The 18,553-nt window shown below is 47.9% G+C and overlaps 1 protein-coding gene across 2 annotated transcripts in view; it reads right to left on the bottom strand.

Annotated features, from left to right (window-relative positions):
- The window catches only part of RASA3 (RAS p21 protein activator 3), an 886,845-nt gene that overhangs the window by 134,066 nt on the left and 734,226 nt on the right, over positions 1-18,553 (bottom strand). Inside the window, exons 20-21 of one of the 2 annotated variants that reach the window (XM_085622738.1) lie at positions 14,782-14,829; positions 5,054-5,136 (exon numbers count right to left, since the gene is read on the bottom strand). In XM_085622738.1, coding sequence (XP_085478864.1) covers positions 5,054-5,136; positions 14,782-14,829 — 131 coding nt within the window. The remainder of the gene's footprint in view (positions 1-5,053; positions 5,137-14,781; positions 14,830-18,553) is intronic. The other variant, XM_085622739.1, reaches the window with a different exon arrangement.

Genomic DNA, 18,553 nt, shown 5'->3' on the forward strand with positions numbered 1-18,553 from the left:
TGGGAATGACCACGTCTTTCACTAAGAAGTCTTAAAGGGCAGGGAAATAAAGATATAATCGATGGTGGTTGCACTACCCCTTCCTCTGAATGTTGGATTGGGTAGGTTGTTATCATTAGTTATATCGGCAATGTCCATGACAGTACTCAGAGCATGGTTCCGCAAATATTCCTTTAGCTCCATGCCCCTGTGACAGATTTGTCCTCTACTCCTTAGCCTTAGAGCCACGATGTCTTCACTGGGGAGCTTAGCAGTAAAATCTCCACCCAGACAAATACCGGCTTTTTTATCGGAGCCGCTACAATTCTCTAAGGTAGCAACAAAGCCAAATAGATTATTAAAAATTATGTTAGGGGAATTGTGAAAACCTTTAAATTAAGTAAATAAATAGATACCCCCTTTTGTATAACAAAGCTTGGAATGTGTTGCTATGGGTGCGTAGGACCTTAATGATGCCCCCTGAGGCAATGTTCACCCAAATAGAGAGACCACCAGATGGTCGACCAGATTTGGGAATTGGGGCCAGGACGTTAATGCATTCAAACCCTTCGAGGTATATATCTTTGGTAGCCCAGGTTTCTTAGAACATCAAAATGTCCTGCTGTCTAACCAATTCCAGCCAATCTGCTAGGTCTATTTTTGATTGTAGGCCGGCGACATTCCAGCTGAGTATGTTCAGATCTGGGTTGATGCAAGTCTTGGGGATAGTTGTGGTGACGTGATAGTATGACTCAGATATATTTGAAGGGTGTGTGGGTGTATAGTCGACCCTATCAGTTACGGGGGTGGTGGTTGTCAAAAGTCCAGGTCACACACGGCCAAAAATTTATTTTGGGCAACTGGGATAACAAGCTTCTTTAAAAGTCTTCTGGGGGTTGGTTTGTAAAAGTAACCCAGTGGTAGAGACCAGGTTTTTCGCTAGTTGGTAGTTGTGATGTCCAGGCATCTCAGCAGTGACTTTACTATAGACGCTCTACGGAAGTTAATAACAATACAGTCCTCCTCAATATTCTCGGGTGAGTCGCCTACTCATCCCACTCTTCGTACCATAATAATCTCTTGCATGTTTGACACGTTGAACCTCTTATTCTTGGACAACCAATCCACACATTTATTGCGCAATTGATCCCAAGTTTCCCACTGTTCCTTCTTAAGGGATGGTACCCCTGCCAACACCAATACATAAGGGCATGCTGCTGGTGGCAGACCCAGCATGCCTGCATTGGGCCTGGGATGGGTACTGCTCGAAGGATCAGTAATGGTGCTACTAGATATGCTTGGGTTTGGTCGATCACCGACTGAACTCTTGATGGGCTCGAGTATAGGGATAAGGGGCGCAGATGAATCAGTCCAAGTTGGGGCAGGACGACCATTATCAGAAAAGGGGGGTTTCAACACTATGTTAACCTTCGGGAGGAGGCATTACCTTAATTGGGTGCATGTATTACAAGAGGACACAGCTAGGGAACCAACAGGCGGGCACGAGACAACCGTGGGAAGATTAACTTTTGTTAAAACATTCCATAAAGAAACAGTGGGCAACCCCCTGGAGCCATATTAGTTAAGGCTGTCTCCCCCGTTGAGAAAGTTTATTCACTACAGTGTCCAAGTGATCCAGTTGCTCCCATAGGGTTGTAAATTTCATGTCTATTATGTTGATGATCCACAAGCAAACAGAATTAATAAAAACCTCCCCAAGATCTGGTGTGCTCGATCCCACTTCTGTTTGGGTGCAAATGGAATGGCTAGAGTTCCTACTTGGCACCGTGCCCAGAGTGCTAACACCAGATGATGATGAAGATTTCATCCATGATGACAAGCAGCTGCGGGAGGTACTGGTGCCTGGGGGATGTTTCCTTTTAGTGCAGACTGGCTTCCCACATTTCCTTTTGCGTATGGTGGTCACAGCAACTGCAGCTACTGCATTTGGGGTGCCCATAACTTGTAGTGTCCTGGGCGAGGCATGCCCTTGAGCACTAGGGGTACCTCCACTGGGGGGCGGGCGTTGTTAGAATCAGCTATCTGATGCATGGGATCACGGGGTATGATAGTGGGTGCTGGGTCAGCTGATGTACCCCAGGTGTCCCTCCAGGTGTGAGGTCGGTATGTACTGACTCGTTCCCCAGGGGCAATCTATGCTCTGTTAGTTCTATTTCTGACGACACAATGCTGACCACCCTCTCCAAATTGCTGTCCAGGGTGATGGCGTGGCGAGCAGGTGATTGCCCAGTATGTTTCCCCATCATAGGTTTGAAGAACGATGTTGTCAGTCCAGTTAATTTGGTTATACACTCACCTCAGTCCTGAAGGCCTGCACCCCTGTGGCGCTTGAAAGAGAGTAGGCCGAGCCCAGACTCCGCCGGCCGCTGTCGGGCGCAGACAGGCCCGCCCTTGGTCCGGGCTTAGCCCGGGGGTGCCCGCGTGCGTCCCGTGCTGCGGGGGCTCTAGGCCGAAGATGAGCACCTCCTGGCACGTTGGCGTGACGGTGCTCTAGCCACAGTGCTCACTGGGGTTTTAAGTCCCCTAGCTGCTGTTACGGGCTCCTGCGCTGCAGGGGCTCTGGGCTGAAGATAAGCGCCTCTTGGTGTGTTTGCGTGACGGTGCTCTAGCCGCAGGGGGTTTAAGTCCCCTTGCTGCTGTTACGGGCTACTGGGCTATGGGGGCTCTGGGCCGAAGATAAGCGCCTCCTGGTGCATTGACATGACAGTGGCGGCGCTCTAGCCATGGTGCTCACTGTGGGTTTGAGTCCCCTTGCTGCTATTACAAGCAGAACTGGTAAACACAGCTGTAACGTCACCACAGGCTATTAAAAAATAACTTAATCTAAAGATTCCTCAAAAGTGTTTTGAATTAGTTGAGCAGCCTTGCCTCCCAAACAAGCTGTCTTTTATTTTCAAGGAATTCACTAAGAATATGGAACAAATAGGGCAGTCTTCGGGGGAACCATTGATCCATCGGGCAGACCGGTCCAAAATGGCTCAAAACTGCCTTGAATGCACTCATTCAAAAATGGGAATCCTGTCATTACTGTATGCTAAATATTCAGGCTAGGGCTGGGAAGAACTGTGAAGCATGAAGGGGATCTTGTTAAGAAACGCTCACGGATCATGTACTTCTAAGATGGTTTTCACAAAAGGTGAAAAGCCTCAGGTAAATCTGCTGACAATGGGTCTCTGGTCCCTCACCTTTCACTCTGCAGCTGGGTCTTATTTTATATGATCTGCAAAAGCTTAAAAGGGCTTAACCCTGAGGCTGCTATATGCAAGTGGCAAGGCAAGAGAATTGTACATAATGTGATCCATAGAGGAAGAAGTGGTTACTAATTGACCATTGGTGGCCAGAGAGGCCCTTTTGTTGATGGTGCTCCCAGAAATGGCTGGCTTCTTGTGTATTGGCTCATGAGTAGTCTTGCCCCCCCCCCCCACCTTCGGAATGGGGGTGTTTTTTTTAAACATAGAACAAACAAATATACTGCTCTCCTTTTTGGGGTTACTCCAGTGCTGGCCTGAAAGATTGAAGCTTTCCTGCCCAAGTGCATCAGCTTACCATTGCTGTGTTTATGCTGGGAAAAAGTTGAAGGCTTCAAGAGAACCGAGGATAGATGTCCAGTGGACCAGTGAGTTGCACTACATTGTGAGATATTCCCTTTGAGGGTGTGCACATGTTCTATCTCTGAGCACACTCCATATTTTAGGGCCAGTTAACTGCTTATCTTACAGTACGTTTTGCTGTTGGCCCATTTGTAGGTATCTCACAGCATGCTACAGTGTAAGACTGCTCAGACAATATACTTGAATTATTTCTAGAGCAGGTTAAAGCTTTCGGTTCCTCAGGCAAAGAACCGGTTTAGGACCAGGGTACTGAGAAACGTTTTACCAGGAATGAGGGTTCCAAAGAAAAGAGGTTAACTCTTTCCACATGAAGATTGCAGTGGAGATCCTGAAGGTAAAAGACAATTTCAACTGGCGCTTCTTCAAAGCTGTACCAGATTTAATCACAGAAGACCAAACTTGTGAGGTAGGTGGGGGGTCATCTTTGGAGAAACATGATGTGCAAGATTCACATTCCCCAAAACTTTTGACAATCATCATTTGCAGGAGTACAAGAAGCAATGAAATCAAAGGGTTGATCAAAATCCTTTACCTCACCAGAGAATTCATTGCATTCAAACCATGGAAAAGCCTGAAACACAAACTCAGTGTATTAGGGTCTAGCTCCCTTGGCGATAGAAAGAGCACCATTGCTCTGGAAGCTTGTGGGCAGAGCCATTGTGTAGATGGAATTCCAGTGCCCGGGGGCTTTTACTCAAAGAAATTGATCAATGCTGCACAAAGTGCTTTGGTTTCCACCAGTTCTGAGCAATGACTAGAGCATGAAAGAAGGGGATGTGGACAAACTTTGCAAGCTAATTTCCTGCAAATAGTAGCATTAGATGAACTGTATAAAATATAGATGTTTAGCCTTTTGCTAAAGTAGAAGCTGTTGTCTAATGTTGGGAGCTTTATAATGTTTAAAATTTGGATATTAATCATGCATACTGTTGCAATAAGATAACACTGAAGTCTCTATGATTTGAATATTTTACAATTGTTTTTTAACCCTATATATTGTTAGATTGGTACACATTTATTTTATGAAGGTGCTTAATGATGTATTTGTTTTGTGTTATAATGTTCTATAGCATGGATAAGGGCTCATGATCCAATAAAATAGTTTAATATAACCTTAAACCTTTTGTTCAAAGAGGATTCTAGCAATGTCTACAGAAATAAAAAACATACCAACAATGAAGACTGAATTAAAAGTGTGATACTCGCAAGTAGATGAGGAGATTGAAGGGGGAAGACGATGCATCCTTGCATATGTCAACTGTGGAAAGGGACCCAAGTCCCACACGTTGCTACCGTCTGAAAGTTTACAACACACATCTCACAAAATGTACAATTAAACATAAAAAGAACAAATAACTACATAATGTAGTAATAAATACAAAAAGTATAAATAAATAAAAAATGTACAACTACATACAAAAAGTACCTGGCAGAACACTCACATTTTTCATTTTGAATGATTCCTCTTCCAGTTTCTCTGCCGCCAATATGTTCTCGATAGGAATGCTACACAGGGGATGGTCACCTGTGGGGAGAGCACAAATCAGCGACTTTTAACACAATGCATTTCTGATAGGATAGACACTCGAAAAACATATCTATGAGTTTGGCCAGAGCAGGATAGTACTCTTAGCACACTTGATCGCTGTACGCCTTTCACTTTTCAACTTTTTCCATATATAGAGTGAAGCAGAATAACTGGGCACAGTGAGAAACTATTCCACTGCAAAAGCAAGCGAAACAATACTAGTCCAGAAACCTTTTTCATGAGATCCCTTAAAATAAACAGGAGAAAATGTGATATACTGGTCATCACTAAGGAAGATTCAGTTGTTCTTTCACTCCCTTCCTTGTACTGAGGTCAAATTGACAGTAGACGGGGGGCGGAGCTTGCCGGCGCCAAAGAAGGCCGCCTAACAGAAGGGCTCCGCACTTCAAACATACTATCCTTAATAAATCCTGCATTTGCCTGAGGCAACATACCTGCAAACCATAGATCCGCACAGCTGAGAGGATCTGCTACTCAATGAGGTATCCCGTCCGCGCTGAGATGAAGAGTTCATGGAGAGATACGTGAGTCGGAGCGGCATGCAACCTAGGCGCGAATCCCCGGACTCGGTTTAACTGCCTGCCGGCCAAAGCACTTCCAAGTCAGGCGACCGTACCTGCACGTACCGGTCGGAAACCTGAGGAAACGCATAACACCCTCGAAGCTGCCACTGTATGCGGACGATTGAATGCGGTGTGCAACACCCAGATCCAGCTTGAGGCAAGTTGCAAAGGTACGGCGGAGCGCCTACCCAGCAGGATGCTGTTTGTGGCGAGCGCCCTACGATTGTGGCTTGAGGATGTGACCGGATCGGAGATGAGGCGGTCATGACGAGGTATCAATGCTTTGAGGCGCACTCCGGACCTTGGAGACTCAGCGGCGTGCCCCGGAGTTCATAATTCCGCCGACAGAACCTGTTAGAAAGGCGGAGAGCGAGGCACAAACCGTCATTGGTAACCCTACCTATTGCCTGCTGCGATATAACCTGCTCAGAGGAACTTGGCTGATTCCCCACCTGTTCCTACCTTTTGAAGTTGCCGGTCACCTGATGTCGCTGCCATTGCTGTGCACCCCCGCTGTTGTGGATACCATTACTGCTCATCGCAAGCACGAGGTACTCTTCAGGTTTTTCATGGTTGGTGCCCTTCAGTCTGGGCGGCTAGGAACACATTCTGTCCTGCTGAGGGAACACCGAGCTACGCGATGTCCTGAGTGGAGAGCGTTGTAGGGCCCACGGCTACGACGACGCCCATACTAGCCTGCTGAGTGCCCCTTGAGCTCTTTAGTGTGCTGGGCAGCCAACCCTGTGCAAAGCATGGCAATCTGGGACTGTCCACTAACCCTCTCTTCTTGGCTGATATCAGACACATAGTGCGCAATTGTTAGTTGTTAAAGTGCTGTTCCATCCGGTCCTGGTGAGTTCTACTGCGACAAGCTGAAATGGGCAGAACGGACAAAACGCAGCAAAAACTGACTTTCGAGCAACGCAAGCCTAGAGAGCGCTCACAGACAGCTGACGACAGAGAACATGATGACAAGCGGGAGCGAGAGTCACAAGATGGTGATCTTAAATCCATGCTGGCCTCTATGGAAAAAGGCCTACAAAACTCGCTAACGGTATTGGGGACGAAGATTGACTCACTTTCCTATCGCATGGACCGGATGTCTGAAAGACTAGACAAGCAGGCTGAGCGCCTCGATATGGCAGAAAGGCGCATCACAGAGGTGGAGGAGGCACAGACTGACATGGACACTGGCCACAATCGTATGGACTGGATGCTTCAAGTACTGCAGGACAAGACGGAAGACTTAGAAGCGAGGTCTCGCAGAAGTAATCTGCGAATTACCGGCCTGCCGAAATCAACATCTACTGGCAACATGGAACAGTTCATCGAGAAACTGCTGATCACGCTTCTGGGCTCCGACACCTTTTCGCCGATGTTTGTGGTCGAATGAGCACACCGCTCGTTGGGCCCGCACCCGGCGCCTGGTGGCCCTCCAAGGCCAATAATAGCAAATCTGCTAAATTACTGTAACAGGGATGCAGTGTTAAGAATCGCGAGGCAGAAACAGTCTATGCACTACGAGGGATCTACACTTGCTTTATTCCAAGACTTTACGGTGAAGGTGCAGGAGGCGCGCCGCCAGTTTGTGCCAATCAAGAAGCAGTTAAGGGACCAAAACATTGATTATGCGATGCTATATCCGGCCCGCCTACGCGTTAACCGCCAGGGCAGGTCGCACATTTTTACAGATCCCAAGACGCTGCAACAGGCCATGAAGGACTGGGCAAGGGAGCAGAGGCACAGCCCAGATAGGGAAGCTTTGACCGGAGCGGCTGGAGGCTCCATGGAGGAGCAGGACTGATCTTTTTCTGATCGATGCACAGATAAGAGTCACGTACTTGGGGGAAAGCACTTTGCCGTCCTTGTTTATTGGAGATGTCAACCACTGGGTGGTGCAGGGAGGTATCTTGAGTTCGTTAAAGTTGCACAGTCTTTCTGTTTTGCGCATACTACCTTCAGTGGTTTGTCTCCTTAGTAACTGGCTGAAAATTGATTGAGTTGCTTGCTTGGCCTCATTGATATAATATATGCGGGGTGCGTGTGTCTTTTATTAATGCTTAATATATGCAAATGGAGGTGCGGAGGGCCGCCAAGTGTCGCTCAGTTGGTCGACGGTGTATAGTCGGCAACCTCCACCTACGAGTGTAACACACACTTGGGGTATTGTTATTGTTGTTTCCTGGCGGGAGGGACAGCTACTTTTTGGTCCTAAGCAGTGCAATGTATGCTTTGGTTCAGGAGGAATTGTGGGTATTTTTTCGTCAGGTCCTAGTTGGGGGGGCTTGATGTGGGAGGGGGGTGGAGGGTTGTTGAGACTCAGACGCTGTATTACACACGATATTAGACAATCTCACTTGTTACACAGTACCATAGTACCACACACTATTAAGATATGGCGACGATGATTGATCCTAGAACACGAATAGAGGGGGATGGTCGAGATTTCAAAGTGGACACACTCAGAGCACTCACATGGAATGTTAGGGGGCTAAATGATCATAGAAAAGTCTGTAAAGTCCTTTCATACCTTACGAGGCATAACATAGATGTGGCCCTTCTGCAGGAAACGCATCTCCCGCTTAATTCCCCCATGTTACGATGTAGAGGCCTGCTAGGTAACACCCATGTTGCTGGCTTCACCACGCACGCGCGTGGAGTGCTTACATGGGTCAACCCTAAGTCTGCACTCACCATCGGCCCATTGTTTACCGATGCCGACGGCAGATACGTAATCACTAGGCGCTGTGGGAAGGGCATGGATTTACTCATTGTTAATATATACGGCCCAAACTTTGATAGCCCAGAGTTTTTTTACAACATTGGCGAAGAGGGTGGGCTGCCATGGCGAGGGACTCCAGCTGTGGGGGGTGACTTCAATCTAGTTTGGAATCCCACATTGGACAGATCAGGGGGACCTGAGAGACACACTACTGCCGCTGCTAGAGAGATTGAATGTGCGCTAATTAGGTTCGACTTGAGTGACGTGTGGCGTTTGAAACACCCAAACACTCGATGCTATACACACTACTCTGCCTATCATAACTTACACACTCAAATTGACTATTGGCTCGCAGCTAGGCCACTTTGTGACAGGGTCCAATCATGCCAGGTGCTGCCACGAACACTTTCTGACCACTCTCCGATCCTATTGGTGCTGGATACACCTAGCAGGCGCATTCCCCCATTCACTTGGCGTTTTCCTCCCTATTCCCTACTTGACGCAGTCTTTAAGGAAGAACTGGCTAAGGCTATTGAGACTTTTTTTTTTTGAAAAACCTTTATTAGCATTTCAACCAATAACAAGTATGGGCCTACAACCCCCCGGGGCCGGCCGCTAAGCAATCAAAGCAACAAAGATCCAATGTTAACACAGGCAGAACCTCGGGGAGCAGAATCTACATGCTAATGTATTCTCGGCCAGTGAACGGCGCAAGTAGGACACCAGAATTAAGAAGGCTTTCATTTTATAATAGGAAAAGACAAAAGGATCAGGTGCCAAACAATTTCCCAGCAGCGAAAAATGGCAGGCAGAATAACAAACGTAAACAATAAACGGCAATCTATCGAGTCAATGGCGCTAAAACAGGAAGTGCAGGATGTAGAGAAGCATCATGACCAGTTGCGCCTGCAGTCCCATGCCCTGAAACCCAGAAAACACCCCGGAAATTGTGGCACATATGAAAAAGCGGTGATTCACAACAAAGGAGTTGTACCACGCTGATCCCAGAAAAGAAAAACAAAGAAGAATCAGAGAAGAAAAAAGGAGGCCATGGAAAAAAAGGGTAAAGACTAAAGAATCCCCTTCCCCAACCCCCAACCTGCACCTCTGCAGATGAGTACGGCCCCCCCCCCCAGCAGTGTGCCTGTCACCCTGGAACTAGACCCGAAATATAGAAGAACAGAGAAAAGGGAGTAAGAAAAGAACCCCACCGGACGGGGGGGTAGAGAGAGTATTAATAAACTGGAGGAGGGCCTTCAAAACATGCCCCCGGCTGCCCCCCTCCCGCACGGCAATTTTTCCCCAAAGCAAACAGGAAGCAACACAAAATTGAGCATTTCAAAGAAAGATGGGGAGCATTATGTACCAATTATACTAATAGCTATGTCATGAGAGCACGCAACCCCTGAGCCCGCCCGTGTACTAAATGATCACCCCTGAAGGATCAGCCTTATCCTTGACCACTCTTTGCAAATCTGCCCATGCATACCCCTCGACTCAACGCCATGTCCAATGTTACAAGGTAAAGGAGTGTCCAAAGACGACCGGGAAGCGACGCACACAGGTGGGGTGGAAGTCTCTGCGTACCAACACAGTCCGCATCATGGGGGGACGTCTTTCCCAGTATTGCCCCAGGATCTGCACTGCACACGAGGTCCAGGAAGGCGGAATCTGCCAAAGTAGACAACCGTAGCTTGAAGTTTCCCTGGGTCGCCGGAGGCCGTGCACGGGACGAGGCCACCACCTCCCACTCAGGTCCAATACCTCCGGAACAGATCAGACCCACAGCCAGCCGATCACACGGAAGCATACGGTCCGGAGTTTCCAGCTGTTCACTGATCTCAGGGGTGGCCGCGACATTATCCTCCTGTGTGCAGTGTGGGAAGTCCCTGTGTATCTGAGGACAGGCAGGCCGCAACCGTCCCGACGCTGATGCCACATCATCGAGCTTACTCCCCAGGGCCCCGATGCCACGAACCAAGGTGGAATGAAGGGCACCGAGAGCCTCGAGGAGGTCGCCGTACCCCAGCACAGCTCTCTGCGATCGCTCCGCCACACTCCCAAAAGTCACACGCTCCCAATCCTGCTGCGACCCAGTGGACAGGATGGTAGGCTTCATCATAACAAGATGGCCGCCGGGTAGGCCCGACCCGTATTGGGACCGGGATCCAGGGACAAGCGCCTCAAGGTCCACGTCGCTGGGAACAGGGTTCCGGGGGCAGGCAAAAAATGAATCAGTAGTGTGGTCACGGGCAACAGTCGTCCCCACCACGGACCAGCGCCCGCGAGAATCCGGGAGCAGCCCGCAAGAATCAGGGCGAATTACGGGCGGCGTCCGGGCAGTTCACCGTCAAAGGCAGGGGCAATCACTGGAGAATCTCAGAATTGCCACCCCGGGCATGCACTCGGTCCGCTACGCTTAGCGGTAGGAACGACCACGGCGACAGGTAGGCCGAGGTGTGCACCGCTCCGGTGGACCGACTCCACCCAGTCACCACAGGCCGCTGTTGTTGAACTGCCACCCGGCCAAGGCGTCCACTCGAGGTCCTGGCTCCAGGGCTGCACGGGCCGCAAATTTCAAAGGCACATTTCTCCGGCGGTACCGCCGCCAGAAACTTCGGAGTCACACGGTCGGTTGCCACTCTCATTCACAAATACGAGCGCGTAGCGCAGGCTGAGGATCTCATGCAGGATATCCGTGCGGGATGCGGAGGTTCACGGAGCCGGGAGTCTACGCTGCCGTCCCGGTCGCCATCTTGGCTCCTCCCTATTGAGACCTTTTTTGATAAGAATGTGGGCTCTGTGGATGACTATCAAGTTGTCTGGGAAACTTTGAAAGTTTACATTAGTGGGATCACTATATCAAAACACTTGGGGGTCCTCCGCTCTATACGTAATCGCCTAACAGACTTAGAGGGTAAAATTAAGGTCCTAGAGCGCTGTCTGCTGACAGATATGGCAGCACAGTTAGGGGGAACCTGGCAGAGTTGCTGGGTGAATACAATATAGCGTCTGACAAAGAGACCTGGGTAAATATGCCACTGCCAGGGTGTATGGTGAGAGTGGGAGGCCTGGGTCGGTTTTGGAACAATTACTTAAGAAGCGCAGGGAAACGCTGCAAATGGTGAGAGTTAGGTCAGCTGAGGGCGAGCTTTTGTCTGAGGTCACAGACGTGGAGGATAGATTTCGACAATATTATTCCGAGCTATATGCCTCCAGGAGCACTGCGACTGACGAAGAGATTATTGATTACTTGTCACACATACGACTCCTGTGGCTCTCTAACACACATAGGGAATTCCTCATGAGACCCATAGAGAGAGATGAAATTCTTCTCGCTTTAACTAGCATGAGGGTAGGGAGTGCTCCGGGGTCAGATGGTCTCTTCAACGATATTTGTGTTACGGGACATATGCCACCATCCATGTCAGAGGCAGTGATAGTAGCTCTTCTCAAGCCTGGTAAATCCTCGGAGGACTGTGCATCGTACCATCCTTTGTCTCTGCTTAATGTAGACACGAAGATATTCACAAAGATCCTAGCCAACTGGCTGGTCCCCCTGGTCCCAATTTTAGTTGCACCGGAACAAGCGGGGTTTGTTCCTGGCAGAAATTTAACTTACAACTTTGGTGGCTTACAACATATCAGACCAGAAACGCCCCTTAGATATAGAGAAGGCATTTGATTCTGTAGAGTGTCGATTCATGACACACGTATTGACTAGGATGGGAGTGAGCCCAGTTTTTTTACAACTAGTGGGCATACTTTACAACAAGCCTACGACCTAAATAAAAATTGGCAATATAGTGACGGACTCCATTAGCATATCCCGGGGAACGAGGCATGGCTGTCCATTATCTCCATTGCTCTATGCTTTAGTGGCAGAACCCCTAGCATGTGCGTTGCGGGAATATCATCAAAATCGGGGTATAAGCTCCCATGCTACAAAATGACAGTATCCACATATGCAGATGATACACTCCTGTACATCAGACATCCGGAATCTAACCTGTCGCCTGTTCTACGGGAGGTGGTGCAATTCGGTGGTCCCTAGGGACTGCACGTTAATTGGCCGAAGTCTATCATCTTTCCTCTTACACCGAATACCCCTCGATTTGAGTTAGAATATCCCCTGCAGTGGACCACGCATGCGGTTAGATATTTGGGTGTTAAAATACATACGGACTCCGACACTGTATTTAGGGAAAATTATGGGATGGCCTTCAGCAAGTTGGAAAAAGATGTTGAGAAGTGAATAAAAATCCCTTCTTGGTAGAATATCCATCATGAAAATGGTAGTGCTACCGCAACTTCTGTTTTTAGTTACCAATATTCCCATGGTTCTACTACGAGGCTTCTTCGACCGCCTCACCTCACTAATGGTTAGACTAGCATGGGCGGGTAAGCAACTGCGTGTGAAGTGGCAGATATTGGTACTACCTTATTCTATGGGTGGACTGGGCGCGCCGGATTTTAATTTATATTACAGGGCCGCACAGGGTGCACATGCATACTATTGGATGCATGGCTCCCCAGATATACCGCACCTACGCATAGAGTCGGAGGTGGCTGCCCCGCTCCCACGCCCTGCGCTGCTGTTCCAGGCCGTGGACCGCAGGACATGCATATTAGATTCTATTAATGCCACAACACACGCCTGGCACTACCTACTGCAATTACAGGCTGGTGCAATCCTTTATTCTCCAGCAGCCTTGCTAGAATGGTGTACATGGTTGTCTCCCTGCTAAGAGTGAGGGGTCACACAAGCACTTCATACTTTGGGTGTACGCACTGTAGGGGAGTTGTTTGATGGTGGGGTAGCCAAAGTATGGGAGGATTTTGATACCAATAAATCAGTGCCTACTATATTGACGAGATTTCAATTTCACAGAACACGTCACGCATTGAAAGAGCAACTGGGGGAGGACTACCTAGAACCACCCGAACTATCAGCTTTAACACTCATTATACCGGCGAAATCCCCAAAGCGCTTAGTAGCGACCATTTACAACTCATCCATGTCATATAGAGCTAACCATTATACCAAGGCACGCTTAGCATGGCAAAGAGACTTGAACATAGAAATAGCTGACATTATGTGGTCCTATTGCTGCTCCAGCACAAAGCAGATCTCACTGAATGGCAGACATCGTCTGGTACACTTCAAATACCTAAATAGGGTATACTACACGCTGGAGAGGCTACACAGGTACGATTTGCAGGAGAATTCGAATTGTGACCGATGCCATGCAGGGTTGGCAGACTTCCTCCATCTGGCCTGGACGTGTCCCGGAGTCGCAGCTTTCTGGGTCTCAGTCTTCAGGGAAGTAGGTCTGATCACGAAGCTGACCCTTGATCCTGATCCAACGCTGGAACTATTAGGTTACTCTAAGCTAATTCCAAAAGGGGTTCATCGGTTGGTTGACATGGGAATGCTGATGGCCAAACGTAGGGTCGCTATTAACTGGTTTCGAGGTCCACTCCTGACGCTCGTCCAATGGAAGACTGACATGACATTCTGCAGTACGCAGACGGAGATTTTTAGCAAACTTCTCCCCCCACGTAATAGGCCCAAAAACTTCTGGGAATTATATAATTACCAGCTCATCTCTGCTAATAACGATTAACCCACCTTGACACAAAGTTAGAATACTCATGACAGGGGGTCACCCTTGCTCGCCTTGTTATTCAGGCCGTTCTCTACTTTCTGTGGGTAATAACCCAACACGCGGGATCATCATCAACCCACCTAAAAATGGATGAATACGCATGGGGGAGTTATATATTTGAAGTTGTTCATTGGTCATTTGTACTGTCACCAATTGATGCTGATTGACACATGCTGAATATGGGTGTAAAGTATAATGTGATACTACAATGCTGAGTCTCGTTGTTGTACGTTCTATTAAAATCAATAAAAAAAAATAAAAAAAGAAATTGACAGTAGACTATGGATCAACATTATCCCTGCTTTACATGATTAGAAAATCAAATCGAATAGTTTTCACAACGATCAACTACTGTTGGCATTGAGGTAAAGGTTGAAATCAATGAGCAGTGAGGATTTAAAATCTCACAAGGGAGATAGTCTGTTGGTGTTAGCACCAGGTGCCCCAACCACCACAAATGGAGACTTCCAATCACAGAGAACAATGATCAGAGGAAAAATCAAACCATCAACAGTGGCAGAAAAAAATGACAAACGGACATAAAGAATTACAGATGGTGGAGATTAGCAATGGTGACAAAGAAGTACACTGGACAATGTCCAATTAAATAATCAATTGATGGTGATTTGTGTTGCTACACACCTTGTAGCTGTAGTGCAAAACTAACCTGATTTTTCTGGTTTTGTTCCTGATGCTGTGTTGCTTGAATGATATGCTACAAAGAGAAACATTTGATGGAACAAAACATCACAAATGAAATGAGGGCATGCAGAAATAGAAGAGAAATTACATGAAATTGAGAGTACAAGTGTGAGATCATACTATGGATCCAGTATGAAAGCTGGTGATTTTTAGTGAAATACACCTTCCTCATTGCTGATCCAAGTTTGTGAAATATTTTTAAGTTGGAAATAATTTATCTGTCCTAGGATAATCAAAGAAAGTACAAATCACTCAACATAGTAACAGTTACACTTGTAGACCTTAGGCTGTTATCCTTCGCTGTAGTGGGGAAATCACTCTCTGTAGTAGAGGAGAACAGAGAAATCAATAGTCTGGGACCATGTGTAGCTCTATTCTAAACTGCATGGGCATCTGGAGGATGGCCGACTATGGATTATGACAGGGATGTCAAACTTAGGTCCATGAGGGCCATGTCTGGGTCGGACTTTCAGCACAATCACTTACTTTATAAATTTGCTGCATGTAGATTATTTAAATTTGCCTTATGTGGTTATGTGGACATCAGGTTCTTGCCTTCATTGACCTACATTGGAATCCCCTGGATGAGTAGGACACAATTTACAACTTGAGTAACTTTCACAAACTCCTAATGCCTCAACCCTCGCCTGTACTATTTGGCTAAATTAAAGAGAAGTTTCATGCAGATTACTGAGAAACACCACAATATAATTTTTAGAGACCTAACCGTACTGCATTTGAGCCTAAATTAATCCCTTATTGTCTTTGTGTATTCAAAATAAAACTATTGAGCTTTGTAGGCACAAGTCGTATGGAGTCTATTATAAGCATCAGAGGAAGAGATATGAAAAAATGTGAGAGAAAAAGTGGTCAGAAACTGTAATAAAAACGGGCAGTCGGATGTGCCCCGAAACTCAACTCCTGAACTCTTGAAATTAAAGGCATACAACTGTCTTGGAAAAGCCCTGCTTCAGTCATTGAAACAGTAGACAGCTGCTCAATGGAACAGGGCTGACACGGCTTCAACAATTGCCATACCCTCATGAAACTGGAAGATTCTGTAATCTACAGCCCAGAGACATTAAGATACTAGACATCAGCCAAGCAATAGCGCAGTCAAATGAGAGTAGTCCCTCCTTGTTGCCAACTACAAAAATTCAAGAATACTGGAGGATGGGCCCCTGAAGACTTGATCTAGTGCTTTCAATAGGCAGGTACTGTCCAGTACTGAGTACCTGCATTTCTTTAATTTGAATGGGAGAGTACCTGCACTTCTCAGCTGTGCTAGAATACATTTAATGGGAGAGTACCAGCATTTCTCAAGAGTAAGCAGATACTCTAAATAGCGAGTACCTGCACTTCTCTGTTTTTTCATTTAAAGCACTGATTAGATCCAATATCACCTGTAACCCGAACCTGAAGTGATTCAAGAAATTAAGTCTTTACATGGTATGAAAAACAGTTCTGACAAAAGTATTTTCTTTTTAGGTTTTTTTTTATCGACGTGCAACTACAGCCCTGGAGAAAGGGTACAAAAGGGGGTGGTGATGGACGGAGCATCAGAACCAATCAAACACTCACACCCAGTCAACAGATCTGGGTTTGATCCATCACCGTTCTTTAGCCCACTCTGCCACCCCAGTTCAGACATGGCCATATGCAAATCAGTCTGACCCTGTGCCTCATGGGAACAGTCCAGCCCGAACTGCCAAGCCATGCCTTCCCTGGACCGGAAACAAGCTTCCTAGGACCGGTTTCTGGCATTTCAGCCGTCTTCAGCCAGGCTTGCTTGAATCCAGTGGCAAAGTGAGCAAGGGACTCACGTCTGAGCATACCCTGCCAACTTATGGCGAACAAAGCGGTACAAAAGCGGGTGGTGATGGACGGAGCATCAGAACCAATCAAACACTCACACCCAGTCAACAGATCTGGGTTTGATCCATCACCGTTCTTTAGCCCACTCTGCCACCCCAGTTCAGACATGGCCATATGCAAATCAGTCTGACCCTGTGCCTCATGGGAACAGTCCAGCCCGAACTGCCAAGCCATGCCTTCCCTGGACCGGAAACAAGCTTCCTAGGACCGGTTTCTGGCATTTCAGCCGTCTTCAGCCAGGCTTGCTTGAATCCAGTGGCAAAGTGAGCAAGGGACTCACGTCTGAGCATACCCTGCCAACTTATGGCGAACAAAGCGGTACAAAAGGGGGTGGTGATGGACGGAGCATCAGAACCAATCAAACACTCACACCCAGTCAACAGATCTGGGTTTGATCCATCACCGTTCTTTAGCCCACTCTGCCACCCCAGTTCAGACATGGCCATATGCAAATCAGTCTGACCCTGTGCCTCATGGGAACAGTCCAGCCCGAACTGCCAAGCCATGCCTTCCCTGGACCGGAAACAAGCTTCCTAGGACCGGTTTCTGGCATTTCAGCCGTCTTCAGCCAGGCTTGCTTGAATCCAGTGGCAAAGTGAGCAAGGGACTCACGTCTGAGCATACCCTGCCAACTTATGGCGAACAAAGCGGTACAAAAGGGGGTGGTGATGGACGGAGCATCAGAACCAATCAAACACTCACACCCAGTCAACAGATCTGGGTTTGATCCATCACCGTTCTTTAGCCCACTCTGCCACCCCAGTTCAGACATGGCCATATGCAAATCAGTCTGACCCTGTGCCTCATGGGAACAGTCCAGCCCGAACTGCCAAGCCATGCCTACCCTGGACCGGAAACAAGCTTCCTAGGACCGGTTTCTGGCATTTCAGCCGTCTTCAGCCAGGATTGCTTGAATCCAGTGGCAAAGTGAGCAAGGGACTCACGTCTGAGCATACCCTGCCAACTTATGGCGAACAAAGCGGTACAAAAGCGGGTGGTGATGGACGGAGCATCAGAACCAATCAAACACTCACACCCAGTCAACAGATCTGGGTTTGATCCATCACCGTTCTTTAGCGCACTCTGCCACCCCAGTTCAGACATGGCCATATGCAAATCAGTCTGACCCTGTGCCTCATGGGAACAGTCCAGCCCGAACTGCCAAGCCATGCCTTCCCTGGACCGGAAACAAGCTTCCTAGGACCGGTTTCTGGCATTTCAGCCGTCTTCAGCCAGGCTTGCTTGAATCCAGTGGCAAAGTGAGCAAGTGACTCACGTCTGAGCATACCCTGCCAACTTATGGCGAACAAAGCGGTACAAAAGGGGGTGGTGATGGACGGAGCATCAGAACCAATCAAACACTCACACCCAGTCAACAGATCTGGGTTTGATCCATCACCGTTCTTTAGCCCACTCTGCCACCCCAGTTCAGACATGGCCATATGCAAATCAGTCTGACCCTGTGCCTCATGGGAACAGTCCAGCCCGAACTGCCAAGCCATGCCTTCCCTGGACCGGAAACAAGCTTCCTAGGACCGGTTTCTGGCATTTCAGCCGTCTTCAGCCAGGCTTGCTTGAATCCAGTGGCAAAGTGAGCAAGGGACTCACGTCTGAGCATACCCTGCCAACTTATGGCGAACAAAGCGGTACAAAAGGGGGTGGTGATGGACGGAGCATCAGAACCAATCAAACACTCACACCCAGTCAACAGATCTGGGTTTGATCCATCACCGTTCTTTAGCCCACTCTGCCACCCCAGTTCAGACATGGCCATATGCAAATCAGTCTGACCCTGTGCCTCATGGGAACAGTCCAGCCCGAACTGCCAAGCCATGCCTTCCCTGGACCGGAAACAAGCTTCC

This window comes from Triturus cristatus, chromosome 8, assembly GCF_964204655.1.
Source record: "Triturus cristatus chromosome 8, aTriCri1.1, whole genome shotgun sequence".
Taxonomy (NCBI): Eukaryota; Metazoa; Chordata; class Amphibia; order Caudata; family Salamandridae; genus Triturus; species Triturus cristatus.